Source organism: Hemiscyllium ocellatum, chromosome 3 (assembly GCF_020745735.1).
Source record: "Hemiscyllium ocellatum isolate sHemOce1 chromosome 3, sHemOce1.pat.X.cur, whole genome shotgun sequence".
Lineage (NCBI taxonomy): Eukaryota > Metazoa > Chordata > Chondrichthyes > Orectolobiformes > Hemiscylliidae > Hemiscyllium > Hemiscyllium ocellatum.
This window is the reverse complement of record NC_083403.1, coordinates 8,066,181-8,086,847: the sequence shown is the minus strand read 5'-3', so window position 1 is coordinate 8,086,847 and position 20,667 is coordinate 8,066,181. Positions and strand designations below refer to the sequence as shown.

Sequence of the window (20,667 nt, the reverse complement as noted above, 5' to 3'; positions counted from 1 at the left end):
AGCCCAATGGCCATCCCTGCTCCATCAGAGCCAACAGCCCACTGGCTGTCTTTACTCCATGTGAACCTCCAGCCCACTGGCCATCCATGCTCTATCTGAGCCTCCAGCCCACTGGCTGTTCCTGCTCCATGTTAGCCTCCAGCCCACTGAATGCTACTGCTCCATCTGTGCCTCCAGCCCATTGGACGACCTTGCCCCATGTGAGCATCCAGCCCACTGGCTGTCACTGCTTCATGTGAGCCTCCAGTCCACTGGATGTCCCTGCACCATTTTAGCCTCCAGCCCATTGACTGCCCCTGCTCCATGTGAGCCTCCAGCCCACTGGCTATACCTGTTCCATGTGAGCCTCCAGCCCACAGCCGTACCTGGTCCATGTGAGCCTCCAGCCCACTGTCTGTCCCTGGTTCCGTGTGAGCCTGCAGCCGACTGGTTGTCCCTGCTCCATGTGAGTCATCAGCCCACTAGCTGTCCCTGCTCCATGTGAGCCTCCAGCCCACTAGCTGTCCCTGCTCCATGTGAGCCTCCAGCCCACTAGCTGTCCCTGCTCCATGTGAGCCTCCAGCCCACTTTGTCTCTGCTCCATCTACATCTCCGGCCCACTGGCTGTACCTGCTCCATGTGAGCATCCAGCCCACTGGCTGTCCATGCTCCATCTGAGCCTCCGGCCCACTGGACACTTCAGTTCCATATTAATCTGCAACCCACTGAGCATCCCAGCTCCATGTGAGCCTCTAGTCCACTGACAATCCCTGCTCCATGTGAGCCTCTAGCTCATAGCTGACCCTGCTCCGTATGAGCCTCCAGTCCACTGGATGTCCCTGCTCCATTTTAGCCTCCAGCCCATTGGCCGTCCCTCATCCATGTGAGCCTCTAGCCCACTGTCTGTTTCTGCTCCATGTGAGCCTCCAGTCCACTGACAATCCCTGCTCCATGTGAGCCTCTAGCTCATGGCTGACCCTGCTCCATGTGAGCCTCCAGCCCACTGGCTGTCCCTGCTCCATGTGAGCCTCCAGCCCACTGGCTGTCCCTGCTCCATGTGAGCCTCCAGCCCACTGGCTGTCCCTGCTCCATGTGAACCTCCAGCCCACTGGATGTCCCTGTTCCATTTTAGCCTCCAGCCCATTGGCCGTCCCTCCTCCATGTGAGCCTCCAGCCCACTGGCCATCCGTGCTCCATGTGAGCCTCCAGACACTGATCGTCCCTGATCCATGTCAGCCTTCAGCTCCGTGGCTGTCCCTGCTCTATGTGAGCCTCTATCCCACTGACTGTCCCAGCATCATGTCAGCCTCCAGCACCCTGGCCGCCCCTGCTCCATGTGAGTCTCTAGGTCACGGCTGTCCATGCTCCATGAGAGCCTCCAGTCCACTGGCCATCCCTGCTCCATGTCAGCCCTCAGCTCCCTGGCTGTCCCTGCTCCATGTGAGCTTCCAGACCGCTGACTGTCCCAGCTCCATGTGAGCCTCTAGTCCACTAACTGTCCCTGCATCATGTCAGCGTCTAGCACCCTGGCCGTCCCTGCACCATGTGAGCCTCAAGGTCATGGCTGTCCCTGCTCCACTTGAGCCTCCAGCCAATTGGCTGTCCTTGCTGCAGATGAGCATCCAGCCCACTGGCTATTCCTGCTCCATGTGAGCCTCCAGCCCACCTGACGCCCCTGCTCCTTGGCCTCCAGCTCACTGGCTGTTCCTGCTCCATGTGAGCCTCCAGCCCACTGGCTGTCCCTCCTCCATGTAAGCCTCCAGCCCACTGGCCATCCCTGTTCAATGTGAACCTCCAGGCCACTGGCTGTCCCTGCTCCATGTGAATGTCCAGTCCACTGACTGTCTCTGCTCCATGTGAGTCTCCAGGCAACTGGCCATCCCTAGTCCAAGTGAGCCTCCAACCCACTGGCTCTTCCTGCTCCACGTGAACCTCCAGCCCACTTGACGTCCCTGCTCTATCTGAGCATCCAGCCCACTGACCGTCTCTGCTCCATGTGAGCCTCCAGCCCCCTGACTCCCTGCTCCATGTGAGCCTCCAGCCCACTGACTGTTACTGCTCCATGTGAGCCTCTAGGTCACAGCTGTCCCTGCTGCATATGAGCCTCCAGCCCAATGAATGTTCCTGCTCCATGCGAACCTCCAGCCCACTAAGTGTCCCTGCTCCATGTGAGCTTCCAACCCACTGGCTGACCCTGCTGCATGTCAGCCTCCAGCCCCTTGTCCATCCCTGCTTAATGTGAGCCTCCAGCCCACTGGCTGTTCCTGCTCCATGTCAGCCTCCAGCCAATTGGCTGTCCCTGCTGCAGGTAAGCCTCCAGCCCACTGGCCATCCCTCCTCCATGTGAGCCTCCAGCCCACTGACTGTCCCTGTTCCATGTGAGCCTCCAACCCACCTGACGTCCCTGCTCCTTGTGAGCCTCCAGCCCAATGGCTGTTCCTGCTCCATGTGAGCCTCCAGGCCACTGGCTGTTCCTGTTCCAATGAGCCCCCAGCCCACTGACTGTCCCTCCTCCATGTGAGCCTCCAGCCCACAGCCATCCCTGGTCCAAGTGAGCCTCCAGCCCACTTGCTCTTCCTGCTCCACGGGAACCTCCAGCCCACAAATGTCCCTGCTCCATGTGAGCTTCTAGCCCACTGAATGCACATGCTCCATATAAGCCTTCTGCCTACTGGCCATCCCTGTTCGATGTGGACCTCCAGCCCACTGGCTGTCCCTGCTCCATGTGAGCCTCCAGCCCACTGGCTGTCCCTCCTCCATGTAAGCCTTCAGTCTACTGGCCATCCCTGTTCCATGTGGACCTCCAGCCCACTGGCTGTCCTGCTCCATGTGAGCCTCCAGCCCACAGCCATCCCTGCTCCATGTGAGTCTCCAACCCACTGGCTGTCTCTACTCCATGTGATTCTCCAGTCCATTGGATGACCCTGCCCCATGTGAGCATCCAGTCCACTGGCTGTCCCTGCTCCATGTGAGCCTCCAGCCCACCTGACGTCCCTACTCCTTGTGAGCCTCCAGCTCACTGGCTGTCTCTGCTCCATGTGAGCCTCCCGCCCACTGGCTGTTCCTGCTCCATGTGAGCCTCCAGCTCACTGAATGGCACTGCTCCATCTGAGCCTCCAGCCCATTGGACGACCCTGCCCCATGTGAGCATCCAGCTCACTGGCTGTTCCTGGTCCATGTGAGCCTCCAGGCCACTGGCTGTTCCTGTTCTATGTGAGCCTCCTGCCCACTGACTGTCCCTCCTCCATGTGAGCCTCCAGCTCACTGGCCATCCCTGTTCCATGTGGACCTCCAGGACACTGGCTGTCCCTGCTCCATGTGAGCCTCCAGCCCACAGCCGTACCTGCTCCATGTGAGCCTCCAGCCCACTGACTGTCCCTGCCCCATGTGAGCCTTCAGCCCACAGCCATACCTGCTCCATGTGAGCCTCCAGCCCATTGACCGTCCCTGCTCCATGTGAACCTCCAGCTCACTGGCTGTTCCTGCTCCATGTGAGCCGCCAGCCCACTAGCTGTCTCTGCTCCATGTGAGCTTCCAGCCCACTGGCCATCCGTGCTCCATGTGAGCCTCCAGACACTGATCGTCCCTGCTCCATGTCAGCCTTCAGCTCCGTGGCTGTCCCTGCTCCATGTGAGCCTCTAGCCCACTGACTGTCCCAGCATCATGTCAGCCTCTAGCACCCTGGCCGCCCCTGCTCTATGTGAGTCTCTAGGTCACAGCTATCCCTGCTCCATGAGAGCCTCCGGCCCACTGGCCGTTGTTAGGATATTATAGAAGCCCATGAGAGGACAGAGATGTAGTTACTTCGTAGGACATCGAGGGGCGCTGTGAACCTATAGTTTAAAATTGATGACCAAAGTGATTTATAATTCTTGGCTCTTTGCCATAATAGATAACAATGGTAGTTTTCAAATGAGACTATCTACAAGGTCAATTCTGCCTGGTAAACTATGCGATAAGATTTAAAGGCGAGGAAACGTTGCAAACATCTAGTAATTCCTTGTATGCAAGATATTGAATGTTTCTAATATATGTAAAGCCTTTGTGAAATCTACTAAAATGTTTCCAGAATACATAGAACCTTTGTTTGCAAATGATACCATTTTGAAGAAGGCTTTTGTTTGTGAAAGATCACGTTGCATGAATTGAGATTAGAAAATAGTATAACTAACGGAGCTTATCGATAGATTTTCAGAACTTGTACATTTTCTCCAGCGAACCATTCGATCTTTCGTGCTTCGCTGTAACAGCTAAGTTTCTGCAGCTAAATAAATGTACCTCCAATTATATCAAATAATTGGGTAAGTGTGGTCTCTCCTTAAAAGAACACGCTTGGACGAATTCCGTCCTAACACCGTCCATGCTCCATCTGAGTCTCCGGCCCACTGGACACTTCAGTTCCATATTAGTCTGCAACCCACTGAGCGTCCCAGCTCCACGTGAGCCTCTAGTCCACTGACAATCCCTGCACCATGTGAGCCTCCAGCCCCCTGGCTGTCCTTGCTCCATGTGAGCCTCTAGGTCATGGCCGTCCCTGCTCCATGTGAGCCTCTAGGTCATGGCTGTCCCTGCTCCATGTGAGCCTCCAGCCCACTTGCTGTTCCTGTTCCATGTGAGCCTCCAGCCCACTGACTGTCCCTCCTCCATGTGAGCCTCCAGCCCACTGGCCATCCCTGTTCAATGTGAACCTCCAGGCCACTGGCTGTCCCTGCTCCATGTGAGCCTCCAGCCCACTGGATATCCCTGCTCCATGTGAGCTTCCAGCCCATTGGCTGTCCCTCCTCCATGTGAGCTTCCAGCCCACTGGCCATCCGTGCTCCATGTGAGCCTCCAGACACTGATCGTCCCTGCTCCATGTCAGCCTTCAGCTCCGTGACAGTCCATGCTCCATGTGAGCCTCTAGCCCACTGACTGTCCCAGCATCATGTCAGCCTCTAGCACCCTGGCCACCCCTGCTCCATGTGAGCCTCTTGGTCACAGCTATCCCTGCTCCATGAGAGCCTCTGGCCCACTGGCCATCCCTTCTCCATGTGAGAATCCAGCCCACTGGCTGTCCCTGCTCCATTTTAGCCTCCAGCCCATTGGCCGTCCCTCCTCCATGTGAGCTTCCAGCCCACTGGCCATCCATGCTCCATGTGAGCCTCCAGACACTGATCGTCCCTGCTCCATGTCAGCCCTCAGCTCCCTGGCTGTCCCTGCTCCATGTGAGCTTCCAGACCACTGACCGTCCCAGCTCCATGTGAGCCTCTAGTCCACTGACTGTCCCTGCATCATGTCAGCCTCTAGTACCCTGGCCGTCCCTGCTCCATGTGAGCCTCTAGGTCATGGCTGTCCCTGCTCCATGTGAGCCTCCAGCCCACTTGCTGTTCCTGTTCCATGTGAGCCTCCAGCCCACTGGCCATCCCTGTTCAATGTGAACCTCCGGGCCATTGGCTGTCCCTGCTCCATGTGAGCCTCCAGCCCACAGCCATCCCTGCTCCATGTGAAACTCGAGCTCACTGGCTGTCTCTGCTCCATGTGAGTCTCCAGGCAAGTGGCCATCCCTGGTCCAAGTGATCCTCCAGCCCACTGGCTCTTCCTGCTTCACGTGAGCCTCCAGCCCACTGAATGCACCTGCTCCTTGCGAGCCTCTAGCCCACTTGACGTCCCTGCTTTATCTGAGCATCCAGCCCACTGACCGTCCGTGCTCCATTTGAGCCTCCAGCCCACTGACCGTACCTGCTCCATGTGAGCCTCCAGCCCACTGGACGACCCTGCCCCATGTGAGCATCCAGCCCACTGGCTGTTCCTGCTTCATGTGAGCCTCCAGGCCACTGGCTGTTCCTGTTCCTTGTGAGCCTCCAGCTCACTGGCCATCCGTGTTCCATGTGGACCTCCAGCCCACTGCCTGTCCCTCCGCCATGTGAGCCTCCATCTCACTGGCCATCCCTGTTCCATGTGGACCTCCAGGCCACTGGCTAGCCCTGCTCCATGTGAGCCTCCAGCTCACTGGCCATCCGTGTTCCATGTGGACCTCCCGGCCACTGACCGTCCCTGCTCCATCTGAGCCTCCAGCCCACTGGCTGCACCTGCTCCATGTGAACCTCCAGCCCACTGGCTGTCCCTGCTCCATCTGAGCCAACAGCCCACTGGCTGTCCCTGCGTCATCTGAGCCTCCATCCCACTGGCTGTTCCTGGTCCATGTGAGCCCCCAGCTGATTGGCTGTCCCTGCTCCAGGTGAGCCTCTAGCACCCTGGCCGTCACTGGTCTATGTGAGCCTCCAGCCCACTGACCGTCCCTGCTCCATGTTTGCCTCCAGCCCACAGACTGTCCCTGCACCATGTAAGCCTCCAACCCCCTGGCCGTCCATGAGCCATGTGTGTCTCTAGCTCACGGCTGTCCCTGCTCCATGTGAGCCACCAGCCAACTGGCTGTTCCTGCTCCATGTGAACCTCCAGCATACTGGACGTCCCTGCTCCATATGAGCCTCCAGTCCACTGGCCATCCCTCCTCCATATGAGTCTCCAGCCCACTGGCTGTTACTGCTCCATGTGAGCCTCCAACCCACCTGACATCGCTGCTCCTTGTGAGCCAACAGCCCACTGGCTGTCCCTGCTCCTTGTGAGCCAACAGCCCACTGGCTGTCCCTGCTCCATCTGAGCCTCCAGCTCACTGGAGTAACTCCAGCTCACTGGAAAAGTAACCCCTTATTCCTTAAATGAAACATGTTAAAACGATACATAACATTTTTAAGCAATCAAACTCGTTTGATGGAAGAAGGATTTAAATTTTCCTTTCAAGAATTCATTGAAAGCCAAAGTAACTATAGAGATAAGTCAATATAAGTGTGTAGTAATCTGTCTTTAATTGAGGTTCAGAAAGACGATCTGGAGTTAAGCACGTTTACAAATTTTGTCTAGACTGAAGCTGGGGCTGAAAAGGTTTCAGAATTATGATGTTTAAATTGGAATCTGATAAGGAATGGAGATTTCTCATTAACCTGCAGACAAAGTGGGAATGGTTATTCATCAGGCAACGGTAACACTCAAATTTCATAAACACCTGTTGTAAGTCACATGTGAAATTCCTGTGGCAGAACCTATGAGCACACTAATCGTGTCTGCATAAGGTCATAATATAATTTTATAAAACATGCAAGCCAATTAGCAGTCAAACTTTAACATACATTCTAGCCAGCATCTTTAATACCCAGATAAAAGCAAAATATCGTGGATGCTTGAAATCTGAAAGAATAGAAATGTTGGAGAAACTCTGTACACATGGAAGTATCAGTGAGGAGAGAAACAGAGTTAACATTTCAAGTCCAGTGCGAATCTTCTTTGGGGCCTGGAAAAAACATTAACTTTTGTTCTCTCTCCACAGATGTTGACAGATCCGCAGAGTTTCCCCAGAACTTTCTGCTTTTTTAATACCCATGCCATTTTTTGGAAACTAATCAATGGAGTGCTAGTAGATTGTGGAGGATCATTACTGAAAATAAAAGTGGGACACCCAATCAGTAATCTATATCAAATACATACGTCCCTCCTGTTCGTTAACTCCTCAAAGAGTTCTAATAACTTTATTAGGCATGATCTCCTTTTCATGAAACCATGATGACTCTGCTTGATCATATGTAATTCTCCAAAACTCCTTGTATTCTGAAGAAGTACCAGGGGACTGGAAAACTCACAATATGACACTCCTATTTAAAACTGGTGGGGGTGGGGGCGGGGAGGCAAAAAGCAGGGTGAATTAGGATGATTGGTCCAACATCTATTGTTGGAAAAGTACTGGAATCAATTATCAAGGAAGTAAATAGCACAACATTTGGAAAATCATAATTTAATCAAGCAGAGTCAGCATGGCTTCAAAGAAGAGAAATTGTTTCTGACTAATTTATTAGAGTTTTTTGAGGAAGTCACAACCAGAGTAGAAAGATGGGAACCTATAGATGTATTTGGACTTACAGAAGGTATTCGAAGAAGTACCTCACATAACTTTGAGTCATAAGATAGGAGATAACATATGGTATGTTTAGACAATTAGTTATGGGCAGGTAAAGGCAAGTGGGGATAAGGGATTATCTTCAGATTATCAACCAGTGGGGCTCCATAAGGGCAAGTGCTTGGATCACAACTGTTTACAATATACATTAATGACTTGAAAAAAGGAAGCGAATGTACTGTAGCCAAATTTGCAGTTGACCCAAAATAGGTGAAAAGGTAGATTGGGAGAGGCATATAAACAGTTTCACAGAGAGATCGTGATAGGTTAAGTTAGTTGGCAAAGTTGCAATATAAAATGGGAAAACATGAAGTTATTAATTTTGGAAGGGAGACAAAAGAACATAGTATTATTTAAATGAAAAGAAACAACAGCAGAAGGCTGCAACACAAAGTATCTTGGGGGTATTTGTGCATGAAACACAGGAGGCCAGTACACAGGTGCAGCAGGCAAACAGGAGGGTGAATGCAATGTTAGCCCTTCTTTCCAGGAGTATAAGTGAGGATTGCAGATGCTGGGGATCAGAGCTTAAAAATGTGTTCCTGATTCTTCAGGAATCAGGCTTATGCCTGAAACGTCGATTCTCCTTCTCCTTTGATGCTGCCTGACCTGCTGCACTTTCCCAGCAACACATTTTTAAGCTATGGAGTATAAGAGTATGGAAGTCTTACTGCAACTGTACAAGGTGCTCGTGAGTCTACCGTCAGTAGTTTTGGTCCTCTTATTTAAGGAAAGATATCATTTCATTGCAGGCAGTTAACAGAAGGTTCATTAGGATGATCATCAGTTTGGAGGAATTGTCTTTTGAGCAAAGACTAAATAGGTTGAGACACTACTCAACAGAGTTTAGAAGAATGAGAGGTGATTTCATTAAAATAAATAGAAATCTTAAAGGGCTTGACAGGACAAATACTGAGAGGATGTTTTCCAATCATGGAGAACTCTCGGGCCAGCAGGCATGGTCTCAGGTTAAAGGGATGCCTGAGATCAGGAGGAGTTCCTTCTCTCAGAAGGTAATGAGCTTTTGGACCTCCTTGCTGCAAAGAACTGTGGTAGCAGTGTCCCTGAGTATATTTAACACTGTGACAGATACAGTCTTAATCAGACAGGGAATCAAAGGTGACAGGGAAAGCACAGGAAAGTTAACATGAGGCTGTCAAATTAGACATGATCCTATTGAATGGTGATACAGGCTAGAGAAGTTGATCAGCCTGTACTCCTGTTCCTATTTCTAGTAGTCTTACAGTGGAATTTTGAAATCACATAATCATAGAGTACAGAATAGGCTCTGCATCAACAAAAAAAGCTGCTCTAAATTTACACTGGTCACACTGTCCAGAAGGTGGCCCATACCTTAAACATTATGACATTTCAAGTTCTCAAACAGATACCTTTTACAGGCTGTGAGATTTTCTGTCCAGACCATCCCCCAGGCAGTGCATTCCAGACACCGCCACCAGATTCTGGGTGAAAAAGCTTTTCCTCAAATCCCTTTTAAACTTCCTACCTTTTGCCTTAAAATTATGTGTACTTATTATTGATGTTTCAAGAAACGATAACAGCTGCTTTTTATTCATCTTGTCCACACCCCTCTCATAATTTTATTCACCTCAAATAGATCCCCTCTTATCTTTTCTGGTACAACAAAGACAACATGACCTTATCCAGCCTCTCCTCTGAGGTAAACTGCCCAATCCCAATCAGCATCGCAGTCAATGTTCTGTGCCTCCCCACCAATGCAATCACATCCTTCCTGATGTGGTGACCAGAGCTGCATACTGTACTCTATCTTTGTCTAATATTAGTCATGTACAAGTCCAACACAACGTCCCTGCTCTTATGATCTCTGTTACAACTGATAAAAGCAAGTATTCCATAAACCTTCCTTTGTTTTATTCCTTCTTCCAAATTGCATCACCTCACACTTAGCAGAGTTAAATTTCATTTGTCACTTATCTGCCAATCTGACCAATCTGTTTATATTCTCCTTTAACCTAAGACATTCTTGCTCACTGCCAATCTTTGTGTTTCCCACAAACTTTTTCTTATCATTCCCTCATGTTTTTGTCTATATAACATGCAAAAGGAACCCAGCACTGATCCCTGTGGTATGTCACTGGACACTGGGCTCCAGTCCCACAAACATTCTTTTACCACCGCCCTCCACCTCCTGAAGTGATCTGATTTCGGATTCAAACCTGCCAAGTTAACTTGGATTGCATGTGCTTTTATCTTCTTAAATAGTCTCCCATGTGGGACCTTGCTCCTACATTTCACCCTACGGAACATGATGGGCCTGTATGCTCACAAAGCCTTTTTGAATTACTCTATGTGTTCTGCTGTAGATTTACTTAGAAGAGATTGTTCCAAGTCTATTTTAGCCAGATTATGCCTTATTTAATAAAATCTGCCTTCTCGCCGTGCAAAACACTTTTTAGCAGGGCATTTTTCTCTTTTCCATATCAAACTCAAATGCATGATGTTGTGGTCGCTGATACTAAAATGCTCCCCACTGACACTTTGACCACCCTTCCAGGTTCATTCCCCAGAATCAAGTCCAATACCTTGTAGGACTAACTTTATGTTGATATAAAAAGCACTGCAGAATATATTTCAAGAAATCTGCCCCCCCGGACTCATTACACTATGACTATCCCAAATAATTTTGGGGAAGGTGAAACAATCCCTAACATAATTATCCTATTATTGTTTTTACAAGCTGCCTACAGTGTCTGCGAACTGTCTACATATCTGCTTCTCTGTTGCTTGCTGATATTTGGGAGGTTCTATAATACACTCCGAGCAATGTGACTGCCCCTTTTGGTAGTCCTAAGCTCTACAACCAAAACCTCATTTGAAGATCCTTCCAAAGTATCGTCCTTCCCTACTTCAGTAACCAACTCCTTCATCAATAATGCAACACTGCCTCCTCTTTTACACCAATCCTTAACTGCCTGAAGATCCTATAAATGGAATGCTGAAACGTGAGTCCTGACCTCCGCTCCCCTGTTTCCCACACCCCCCCCCCCAACTTAATCTTGTCTCTGTGATGACAACATCACAATTTCACATCAATTTAAGACCTTAATTCATCTGGTTTGTAATAATAGTCTAGATTAGAGTCGTGCTGGAAAAGCACAGCAGGTCAGGTAGCATCTTTTTCAGCATCACTCTAATCTAGACTCTGATTTCCTGCATCTGCAGTCCTTGGTTTCTAAATATACTCCAAACATTAAAGTAGAAGGCATCCAGCCTTACCTTAGTCACCTGAAGCTCAACATGGCTGAACTCCCTCTGCCTTGGTTTCTTTCCAAAGCAAAGCTAAGTCCCTATTGTTCTGCCAGTCTGTGTCTACTTCCACTGTCAATCACGTTTAGATTAGATTACTTACATTGTGGAAACAGGCCCTTCGGCCCAACAAGTCCACACCGACCCGCCGAAGCGCAACCCACCCATATCCCTACACATACCCCTTACCTTACACTACGGGCAATTTAGCATGGCCAATTCACCTGACCCGCACATCTTTGGACTGTGGAAGGAAACCGGAGCACCCGGAGGAAACCCACGCAGACACAGGGAGAATGTGAAAACTCCACACAGTCAGTCGCCTGAGGCGGGAATTGAACCCAGGTCCCTGGCGCTGTGAGGCAGCAGTGCTAACCACTGTGCCACCATGCCGCCCTATTTTTTCCAAGAGCACTGGCAAACCCTCCTACTAGGATGATGGTCCCATTTTGGTTTTTGCCACTTGTTCAAGCCCAAGTTTCTCTAGAAACAGTCCCGGTGATCCAGGAGTCTAAAATTCTCTTTCCTGCACCAATATTGAGCCATTAACTCATCTTCGCTATTCTCCTATTGGTGCTCACTGGCACATGGCACTGGGAGTAATCCAGAGATTACAACCTTTAAGGTCCAGATCATTAGTCTATTGCTTAGCTCCCTGAACTCTTGATGCAGACCTCATCCCTCATTATAACTATATTATTGGTACCAATTTGTACAACTGCTTCTGAATTATCACCTTTCCCCGTCGGTGGCTCTGCAGCTGTCAGTGCCATTTTTCACTGTAGCACCAAGGAGGCAATACATCATCCTGAAGCCTTGTTTGCAGCTGCAGAAATGCCTGTCTGTTCCCCTAACTAATGAATCCTCTATTACTATTGCTACTGTTTCCTTCTTCCTCCTGTGCAGTCAGACTACTAGCAGTGATAAACATTTGGCTCTGCTTGCACTACCTTGAGGAACCAATTCTGTCACCATCTACCAAAGTGGAAAACTGAGTTTTGAGCAAGGCCTCAGGGAATTCCTGTACTATCTGCTCATTGTCTTCAACTGTCTAGTGGTAATCCCTTCCCTTCCTTCTTATAGTCCCTTAAACTGCAGTGTAGCTACCATTCTAACTCTCAGCCTCATGGACATGCCACAGTGTGTCCAGTCACTGCTCAAAACTCCAAACTGAAATTTCAGCAGTTGAGATTACTTCCAACACACCTGATCATCTTGGACACTGGATACATGACTTCCCACATACAGCAGATTACATATTCCACTCACCTGCCATTGCCTGCCATGACTTGAAGTTACTTATTCTTAAAGATACTCCCTTCACCATAATTTGAGTATTCTTCTCTTATTATTTGTATTGTACTTATCCCTGGTGCTTCTCAGTTAATCTCCACCTCTTGCACCAAGTTCTGCTCCTGCCCCCATTGATGTGTTGAAGTTGTTAGGAAAACAAGACAGCAGAAAATATAAACCTCCTTCACTTCACCTAATTCCCATATTCAGCAAAGTGCCACACTCCATTCACCACTACTTGCACTCTGTACTGATTGCACAGAACTTGTTTTCTTCTCTTATTCTCATATGTGTTTCTAACTCGCTCTACTTATAATAAATTCTTAACATTTTCACAATAACAGATGTTAAGCAACTAGCCTACGGTTTCCTGCTTTTGACTCATTTCCTCTTTAAATAAAGTTTTTGCATTGGCAGTTATTCAATTCTCTCAGATTTTACCAAAATCTAAGGATTTGTGGAAGATAACTACAAATGTATCTCCACAGCGACACCTTTTCAGATTCAAGTTTGCATTCCATACAGAATACTTCTTTCTCACGGGGATCTGTTTTTGCTGTGAGCTATTTTCTTGAAAGTCTGCCATTGTTCCTCGATCATTTTTACTGCTCAACTCCCTTATCAGTCCGCTCCAGCCAGGTTAGCCCTCATTCTTTTAATATTACCCTTACTTAAGTTTATCACAGTTGTTTTTGACCCAAGAGACTAATAGCAAATACATAAAAACAAGGGTCAAAAATTGGGAAAAATAAACACAATAACTGTCACCAAGAAAAAAGTAACCAGAAAAACTAATTGGTTTAAATACTGACACATTCCATGAACCTGTTGGGACACTCCTTAGGATATGAAAGGAAGTAACGACAAAGATAGTGGATGATAAAGTCCTAATGGCATGTAGATATTCATCCCTTATACATCAACAGTGCTGTGTGGTATGCCAATTGCTAAAGAGAAGTTCTGAAAATGTGGTATGCTCACACTGGATTGAAGGAAAAATACACAAGCAGGGCAGTCTTGGACTGATCTCAAGTCCTAACAGTGCTTGCTTTGAAAAGCAAAGTGTACCGACAATTATGATTAAAAGAACAGCTAGAAAGTATGCACAATCCCAACCAAATGGCATGGATGGCACAGTGGCCTAGTAGTTAGCACTGCTGCCTCACTTCTGCCGCACTGCTAGAGACCCGGGTTCAATTCCCACCTCAGGTGACTGACTGTGAGGAGTTTGCACATTCTCCCCATGTATGTGTGGGTTTCCTCCGGGTGCTCCGGTTTCCTCCCACAGTCCAAAGATGTGCAGGGCAGGTCAGATAAATTGAACATGCTAAATTGCCCAATAGTGTCAGGGGTAAATATAGGGTAGGGGAGTGGGTCTGGGTGGATTACTCTTCGGAGGGTTGTTGAGACAAAGATCCTGTTTCCATACTGTAGGGTATCTAAAAAACTCAAATCAGAAATTTGTCCTTGTCCATACAGTGGATATGCATGGTTCTCTGCAAATGATAGTTTAAAGCATTCCTGACACGAGTAGAATATCCATTGCAGCCACATGCAAATTAATTCAGTTCTTTCGAGTGTCAAATACAGCTTACTTGTTTCTCTGCAGTATTTCATAATCTTGTACTGGCAAACCAAATAAACGCTCTCCTGAAGAGTATGTCACAAACTTCCGCCATAACTCATCAAACCAACTCTGGAATAAATCACAGAAAACATGCGAAGTAATCATAATGTTCTATAATGTAGGAATTATATAAAGATTCCTTCCAAATGTGTGCAATTTTTATAAACTATATTTTCTCACCCACTAACCTAAATTGTTCAGTAATTAGGCTTACAAACATCTTTGCACAGGGGATCAGTTGGTAATGATAGGCAGTTAGCCAGTAATAGTCAGCTTGAAAATAAACTCATTCAAAAGGGAACTTTTGTTCAGTCTTCCATATGATTAACTGTCCACATATATCTAAATTAGGAGATCTACTCTTTTAAGAATTATTCATGCTGAACTATGGCTGACCATGAACTAAACCTTCTTTGACCCAATGACTATGACGGAATCTGGGATTTCAGAGGTATTCAAGGTGTTGCTCTAAATTGAATGGATGAAAAATTGCGGGCAGCATCTCTACATTTCACTGATAATCCATTGGCTGACTATATTTGTGGTAGAGAATCTTCAAATGCATACCTACATGGTGTTCAATAAGTTGTCACATAAAAGGTTATTACACAAGACATGAGACCTGATATTGGGAAAATGTACTGACATCAATTAAGGATTGTTCGACACACAGAGGACAGAGAGTCAAATTAAATAGTCTATTTTCAGGTTGGAAAGACTTAACTAGTGGATGTTACAAGGAGCAATGTAAGGACTTCAATTATTTACTGTCTATATGAATGGATTGGAAGAAGGGGCAGAATGCAACATATCAAGATTTGCTGATGATACAAAAACAGGTGGGAGGGCATTCTGTGATGAGGACATAAGGAATCTGAAGGAGATTATAGGTCAGCTGGACAAAATCTCAGTAGGTAGAGCCGACTGTAAAAAGTGCAAGGTTATGCACATTGGTTTAAATGGCATGGGACTCCAAAATGGCAGAGCACAGAGGGGTTTTTGTGTTCTTGTGCATGAAACATAATAGATTAGCATGCTGATACAGCAAGTAATTAAGAAAGTTAATTGAATCTTGACCTTTATTGCAAGCGGAGATTAAAAATAGGGAAGTCTTGTCATAACTGTTCAACATCCAGAGGTCCCCAGCATTCAAATACCAATTTGATTTGCACCACATGATATGAAGGAACAGTTCTAGGCACTGGCTAGTGCAAAGGCCTTGGGCCCTGACAACATTCCGGCAATAGCACTGAAGACTTGTGCTTCAGTACTGCTACTCTATTAGCCAAGCTCTTCCAGTACAGCTAGAATACTGGCATCTACCAAATAATGTGGAAAATTCCCCGGTATGTTCTGTACCCATACGTAGGACAAATCCAACCCAACAATTACTCAGTCCACTCTTGATCATCAGTAAATAAATGAATGATGTCATCAACAGTGCTATCAAGCAGCACCTATTCAGTGATAACTTGCTCAGTGACTCCCAGTTTGGGTTCTGCCTGGGTGACTCAGCTCCTGACCTCAGTACAGTCTTGGTTCAAACATGGACAAAACAGCTGAATTCCAAAAGCGATTTGAGAGTGACTTCCTTTTGACATCAAGGCTGCATTTGACTGGGTATGTCATCAAGGCACTCTAGCCAAACTGGAATCAATGGGCATCAGGGGACAAATACTCCACTGGTTGGAATCAAACCTTGCACATGGTTATTGTTGTTGGAGGTAAGTCATCTCAGCTCCAGGACATCTTTACAAGACTTTATCGGGATATAGTCCTCTGCCCAACCTTACCTCCATCAAAAGGCCAGAATGGGTATGTTCGCTAAAGATTACACAATGTTCAGCACTATTCACAACTCCTCATGTACAGAAGCAATTCATGTCCAAATGCAACAATACCTGAACATTATCCATGCTTGGGCTGACAGGTTGTAAATAGCATTCATGCCACACAAAAGCCAAACATTAAAGTTCTCTAATAAGAGACAATCTAATCACTGCCTTTGTTATTCCATGGATGGCATTACCAATACTGAATCTCCGTCTACTAACATTCTGTTGAACACCATTGGCGAGAACCTGATCTGACCTCACCGCATAAAAAACAGTGGCTAGAAGAGCAGACCAGAGGCTAACAATACCTCACCTAACTCAACTCCTGACTCCCCAAAGCCTGTCCACTATCTACAAGACACAAGTCAGGAGTGTGATGTAATACACCTCACTTACCTGGGTGGGAGCAAATCAAGAAGCTTCATAAAATCCCGACAGTGTGGAAGCAGGCTATTCAGCAACCCTCCAAACAGCATCATCCTCAAACCCCTATTCCCCCACACTATCCCTGTAACCCTACATTTCCCATGGCTACTCCACCAAACCTACACATCCCTGGACACTATGGGCAATTTCAACATGGCCAATCCATCTAACCTGCACATCTTTGGACTGTCGGAGGAAACTGGCCATCCAAAGGAAACCCATGAAGAAGACTGTGCAAACTCCATGCAGTCGCCCGAGGGTGGAATTGAACCTAGGCCCCCTGGCACTGTGAGACAGCAGTGCTAACCACTGAGCCACCATGCCACCCTAATCTTGATACCATCCAGGACAAAGCAGTGGTTTGATTGGCTCCACATTCACAAACATTCAGTCACTTCACCACCAACTCTCAGTAGCAGCAGATTTTACCATTCATAACACACACTGCAGTAATTCACCAAGGAGCCTTCAACAGGACCTTGCAAACCCACAGCATTTAATGCCTGGAAGGAGAAGGACAGCAGACACACAGGAACACCATTACTTGGAAATTCCCCTCAAAACCATCCCCCATCCTAACTTCAAAATATATCAGTATTCTTTCATTGTCACTGGGTTAAAATCCTGGAATTTCCTCCCTGTCACAAAGCTGATCCCTTTTTCTAAAAGCTGTTCCTTTTCTCACAGATACTGTGTCCTTGATTTTTTTTCAGAGGGGTTATAAACAAGCTGGGTTCCAATTAGACTGGTTTGGTACAGAGATTAAAGGATAGTGAGAGACCTTTTTGTTTACACATAAATAGATGAGACTCCAGGCCAAAGTGGTCATGTTTTAGAAGTGACCTGTTTAATGAAAGGGCAGTGGTCAGCTCTCTAGCTGAGCAGTTCAGTCGAGAACCAGTTAGGAGTTCAGCAGTGTACTGCGTTAACAGGCTCTCTCTCTTTCTACCCTTCTAACTTCGGCCTGTAAGCATCTATTGCATTTTTTACTGTGTTTTAAGGGTGCTTGCTTATTGGGACTGTTATGTATGTTCAGGACAGCAAAATTAAGTCTAGTTTAGATAGACTGAGTTCTGTTGGGGTTCTTTATTCTGTTGTATTTCATTGTGTAATTTTGTGAATACATATTTGTTTTAAAACCTGGTAGTTAACCTAGCTAGCTTACTCTGGGTAATTTGCACTGTACCAAATTGAAACGTTATGGCCTGGGTTTCCTGCTCAAGAATGTTTTGAGTGGTCTGGCTTAATCCATAACATCCCAAACAGTATGGCATAAGGACATGGATGGCAATATTTCAAGATGGCTGCTCACCACCACCTACTAAAAGATCATGAGGGACAATTTATAAATGGTGGCCCATTCATCACTGGTTAAGTCCCACGAGTCAATGAAAGAAAATGTGAAAACTGACCTGAACTGAAGTTAGCAAAGCACAACACAAATATAATCAAAAAGTGTGGTGCTGGCAAAACACAGCCAGTCAGGCAGTATCTGAGGAGCAGGAGAGTCAAAGTTTTGAGCATAAGGTCTTCATCATCAACAAAATTATATATTTGCAAGAATTCATGAGAGAGCAATTGTAAAAAAATTGATTTATTTTTGTTGTTTTACTCCTCAATCATCAATTTACATAGTTATTCTCTTTGCTGTTACCTGAAAGATCTGCAATCTGGTGCTGGCTTCTGCAGGTGCAATACCTGGAACCATTGGGCCTTCCTAAAACAACAGAATGAAATATAATGTTCATAAAAGTGATTTTATCTGAATAAGTGTGTTCTATATTCTCAACTAAATTCAAGCCAGCAATTAAAATTTCAGAAAGTGTTAGAAGTATCAATCCATAATAAGTTCACGACTGAAGTTCTTATAGATAAATGCAAAGTGAAACTACTTACTGATCTAACACTGTGACATGATGTAATTCATTTTTTTACTGCTCTTCAAAAGGACTGGTATGAATACAAATTCTAACTTTATTTTATATCAAAATTAATGCTGGCATCACGAACACTCCACAAGTGTTATAACTTGATCCATTTTACTCAAATGTATGTCAGCTTTCTAATGCAGGAATACTGCATTGTACCCATAAAACATGTAATAGTAATTAATCGACAGAAATATTCTGCTTGACAGAATAAACCTAGCAAAAAAAAAGCCAAATTCCACTTCTGTGTAAAAAGCCCAGTTGTCAGTTCTAGGGACTCTGGATGGAGCATGCACTGCGAATAATCCATGGATCAATACCATGTTACACAGTATATCACTGCAAAGCAACAATAAATGTGTCTTCTTTAATATAGACATACATATGTATGTAAATATAGATAATAAGTATTTTACTGACAAAAGACATTTTGCCAAAGCTAATTGTCTTGCATTCATCAGGACCATTTGCAAGATCAAGTCAAAGCTATTATAGTTTTATCAGCCCATAGCGCTGCTCATTCCTTAAAGAAAGGTGACTAGTGATAGTTTGGGTGGGGACATTTTCCAAGATCTTTTCAGGTATCTGTGAATCAGGTGCAACTCGAATCCAGGCCTCTTGTCTCAGAAACTGTGCCATAAGAGCCCATGGGTAGTGTTTTAATTTGAGGGTCATCACACCTCAAGCAAGAGGAGAGTCCATTACAGTAACCTCAGCTAATGCAGAAATTGAAACCACGCTATTGATGTCACTCTGCATCATAAACTAGACATTGAGCCAACTGAGCTAAACAGATCTCCATTTGCAACAAAATGTTGAGGGAAAACATTCTGTTTATTTTTTTTCTTTTCTTTCTCTTTTTTACTTATTTTTTCCCCTGCACCCATATTGTGTGTGTGCAGGTGTGAGACACAGTGAAAGACACAAGGTGCACAAATCTTTATTCAGTTTCCACTACCAGCAAGGAAAGAAACACCCAAGTGGCCAGTGACAAGCAACGCCCTTCACATCAAAGGGCAATGCTGTGTGATCAAACAGTGAAGGGGAGGGCAGGGATTAAATCAAAACCTTCCTATTTTTAAACACATCCAGATGCCTTTTAAATGTTGTAATTGTACCAGCCTCCACCATTTCCTCTGGCAGCTCATTCCATAAACACACCACCCTCTGCACGAAAAAGTTGCCCCTCATTTCCTATTTAAATCTTTCCCGTCTTACCTTAAACATATGCCCTTTAGTTTTGGACTTCCCCTACCTTGGGGAAAAGACCTTGGCTATTTACCCTATCCATGCCCCTCATGATTTCATAAACCTATATAAGGTCACCCCTCACTCCAGGGAAAACAACCCCAGCCTATTTGGCCTTTCCCTAAAGCTCAAACCCTCCAACCCTGGCAAAATCCTTGCAAATCTTTTCTGAATCCTTTCAAGTTTCAGAACTTTCCAACAGCAGGGAGTCCAGAATTGAATGCAGTATTCCAAAAGTGACTTAACTAATGTCCCGTGTAGCCACAACATGACCTCCTAACTCTTATACTCAATGCACTAACTAATAAAGGCATGCGTACCAAATGCCTTCTTCACTATCCTATCTATCTGAGACTCCACTTTCAAGGAACTATGAACCTGCACTCCAAAGTCTCTTTGTTTGGCAACACACCCCAGGACTTTACTATTAAGTGTATAAGTCCAGCTCTGATTTGCCTTTCCAAAATCAGCAGCACCTCATATTTCTCTAAATTAAATTCCTTCTGCCAATCCTCAGCTCATTGGCACATCTGATCAAGGTCTCATTGCCCTCTGAGGTAAACTTCTTCACTGTCCATTTCACCTCCAATTTTGGTGTCATCTGCAAACTAACTAACCATACCTCCTACGTTCTCATCCAAATCATTTATACAACTGACGAAAAGCAGTGGATCCAGCACCAATTCTTGTGGCACACCACTGGAACCTCCATCACCACACTCTGTCTTTCAAGCCATTTCTATATCTATGTGGCCATTTCTTTCTGAACTCCATGGGACTGAATCCTGGGACATTGGAATGGTTCTAGGGGTGGTAGGACCAGTACAAACTGAATGGGTTACAACTGGGACTGAGTCCTCAGGTAAGTATTTGAGAGTGTGGTTGTGGCAGGTTTAAAATAGAATTGCAGGGGTGAGAACTTAAGCAGTGTGGCAAGAAAAAGAGAAACAAGAACAGTAATAAATGAAAAAACATAAAATGCAAAAATAGTTAACTGGATAATCGAGGGCAAGAGGGTTACGCTACAAGAAAAGGTTAGATGATTAAAAATGGGAA

The 20,667-nt window shown here is 46.2% G+C and overlaps 1 protein-coding gene across 1 annotated transcript in view; it reads right to left on the bottom strand.

Moving 5' to 3' along the window:
* The window catches only part of LOC132834281 (dynein axonemal heavy chain 8-like), a 1,170,382-nt gene that overhangs the window by 560,664 nt on the left and 589,051 nt on the right, over nucleotides 1-20,667 (bottom strand). Inside the window, exons 31-32 of the mRNA XM_060853001.1 lie at nucleotides 18,090-18,152; nucleotides 14,143-14,243 (exon numbers count right to left, since the gene is read on the bottom strand). Of these exons, the coding sequence (XP_060708984.1) occupies nucleotides 14,143-14,243; nucleotides 18,090-18,152 (164 nt within the window). The remainder of the gene's footprint in view (nucleotides 1-14,142; nucleotides 14,244-18,089; nucleotides 18,153-20,667) is intronic.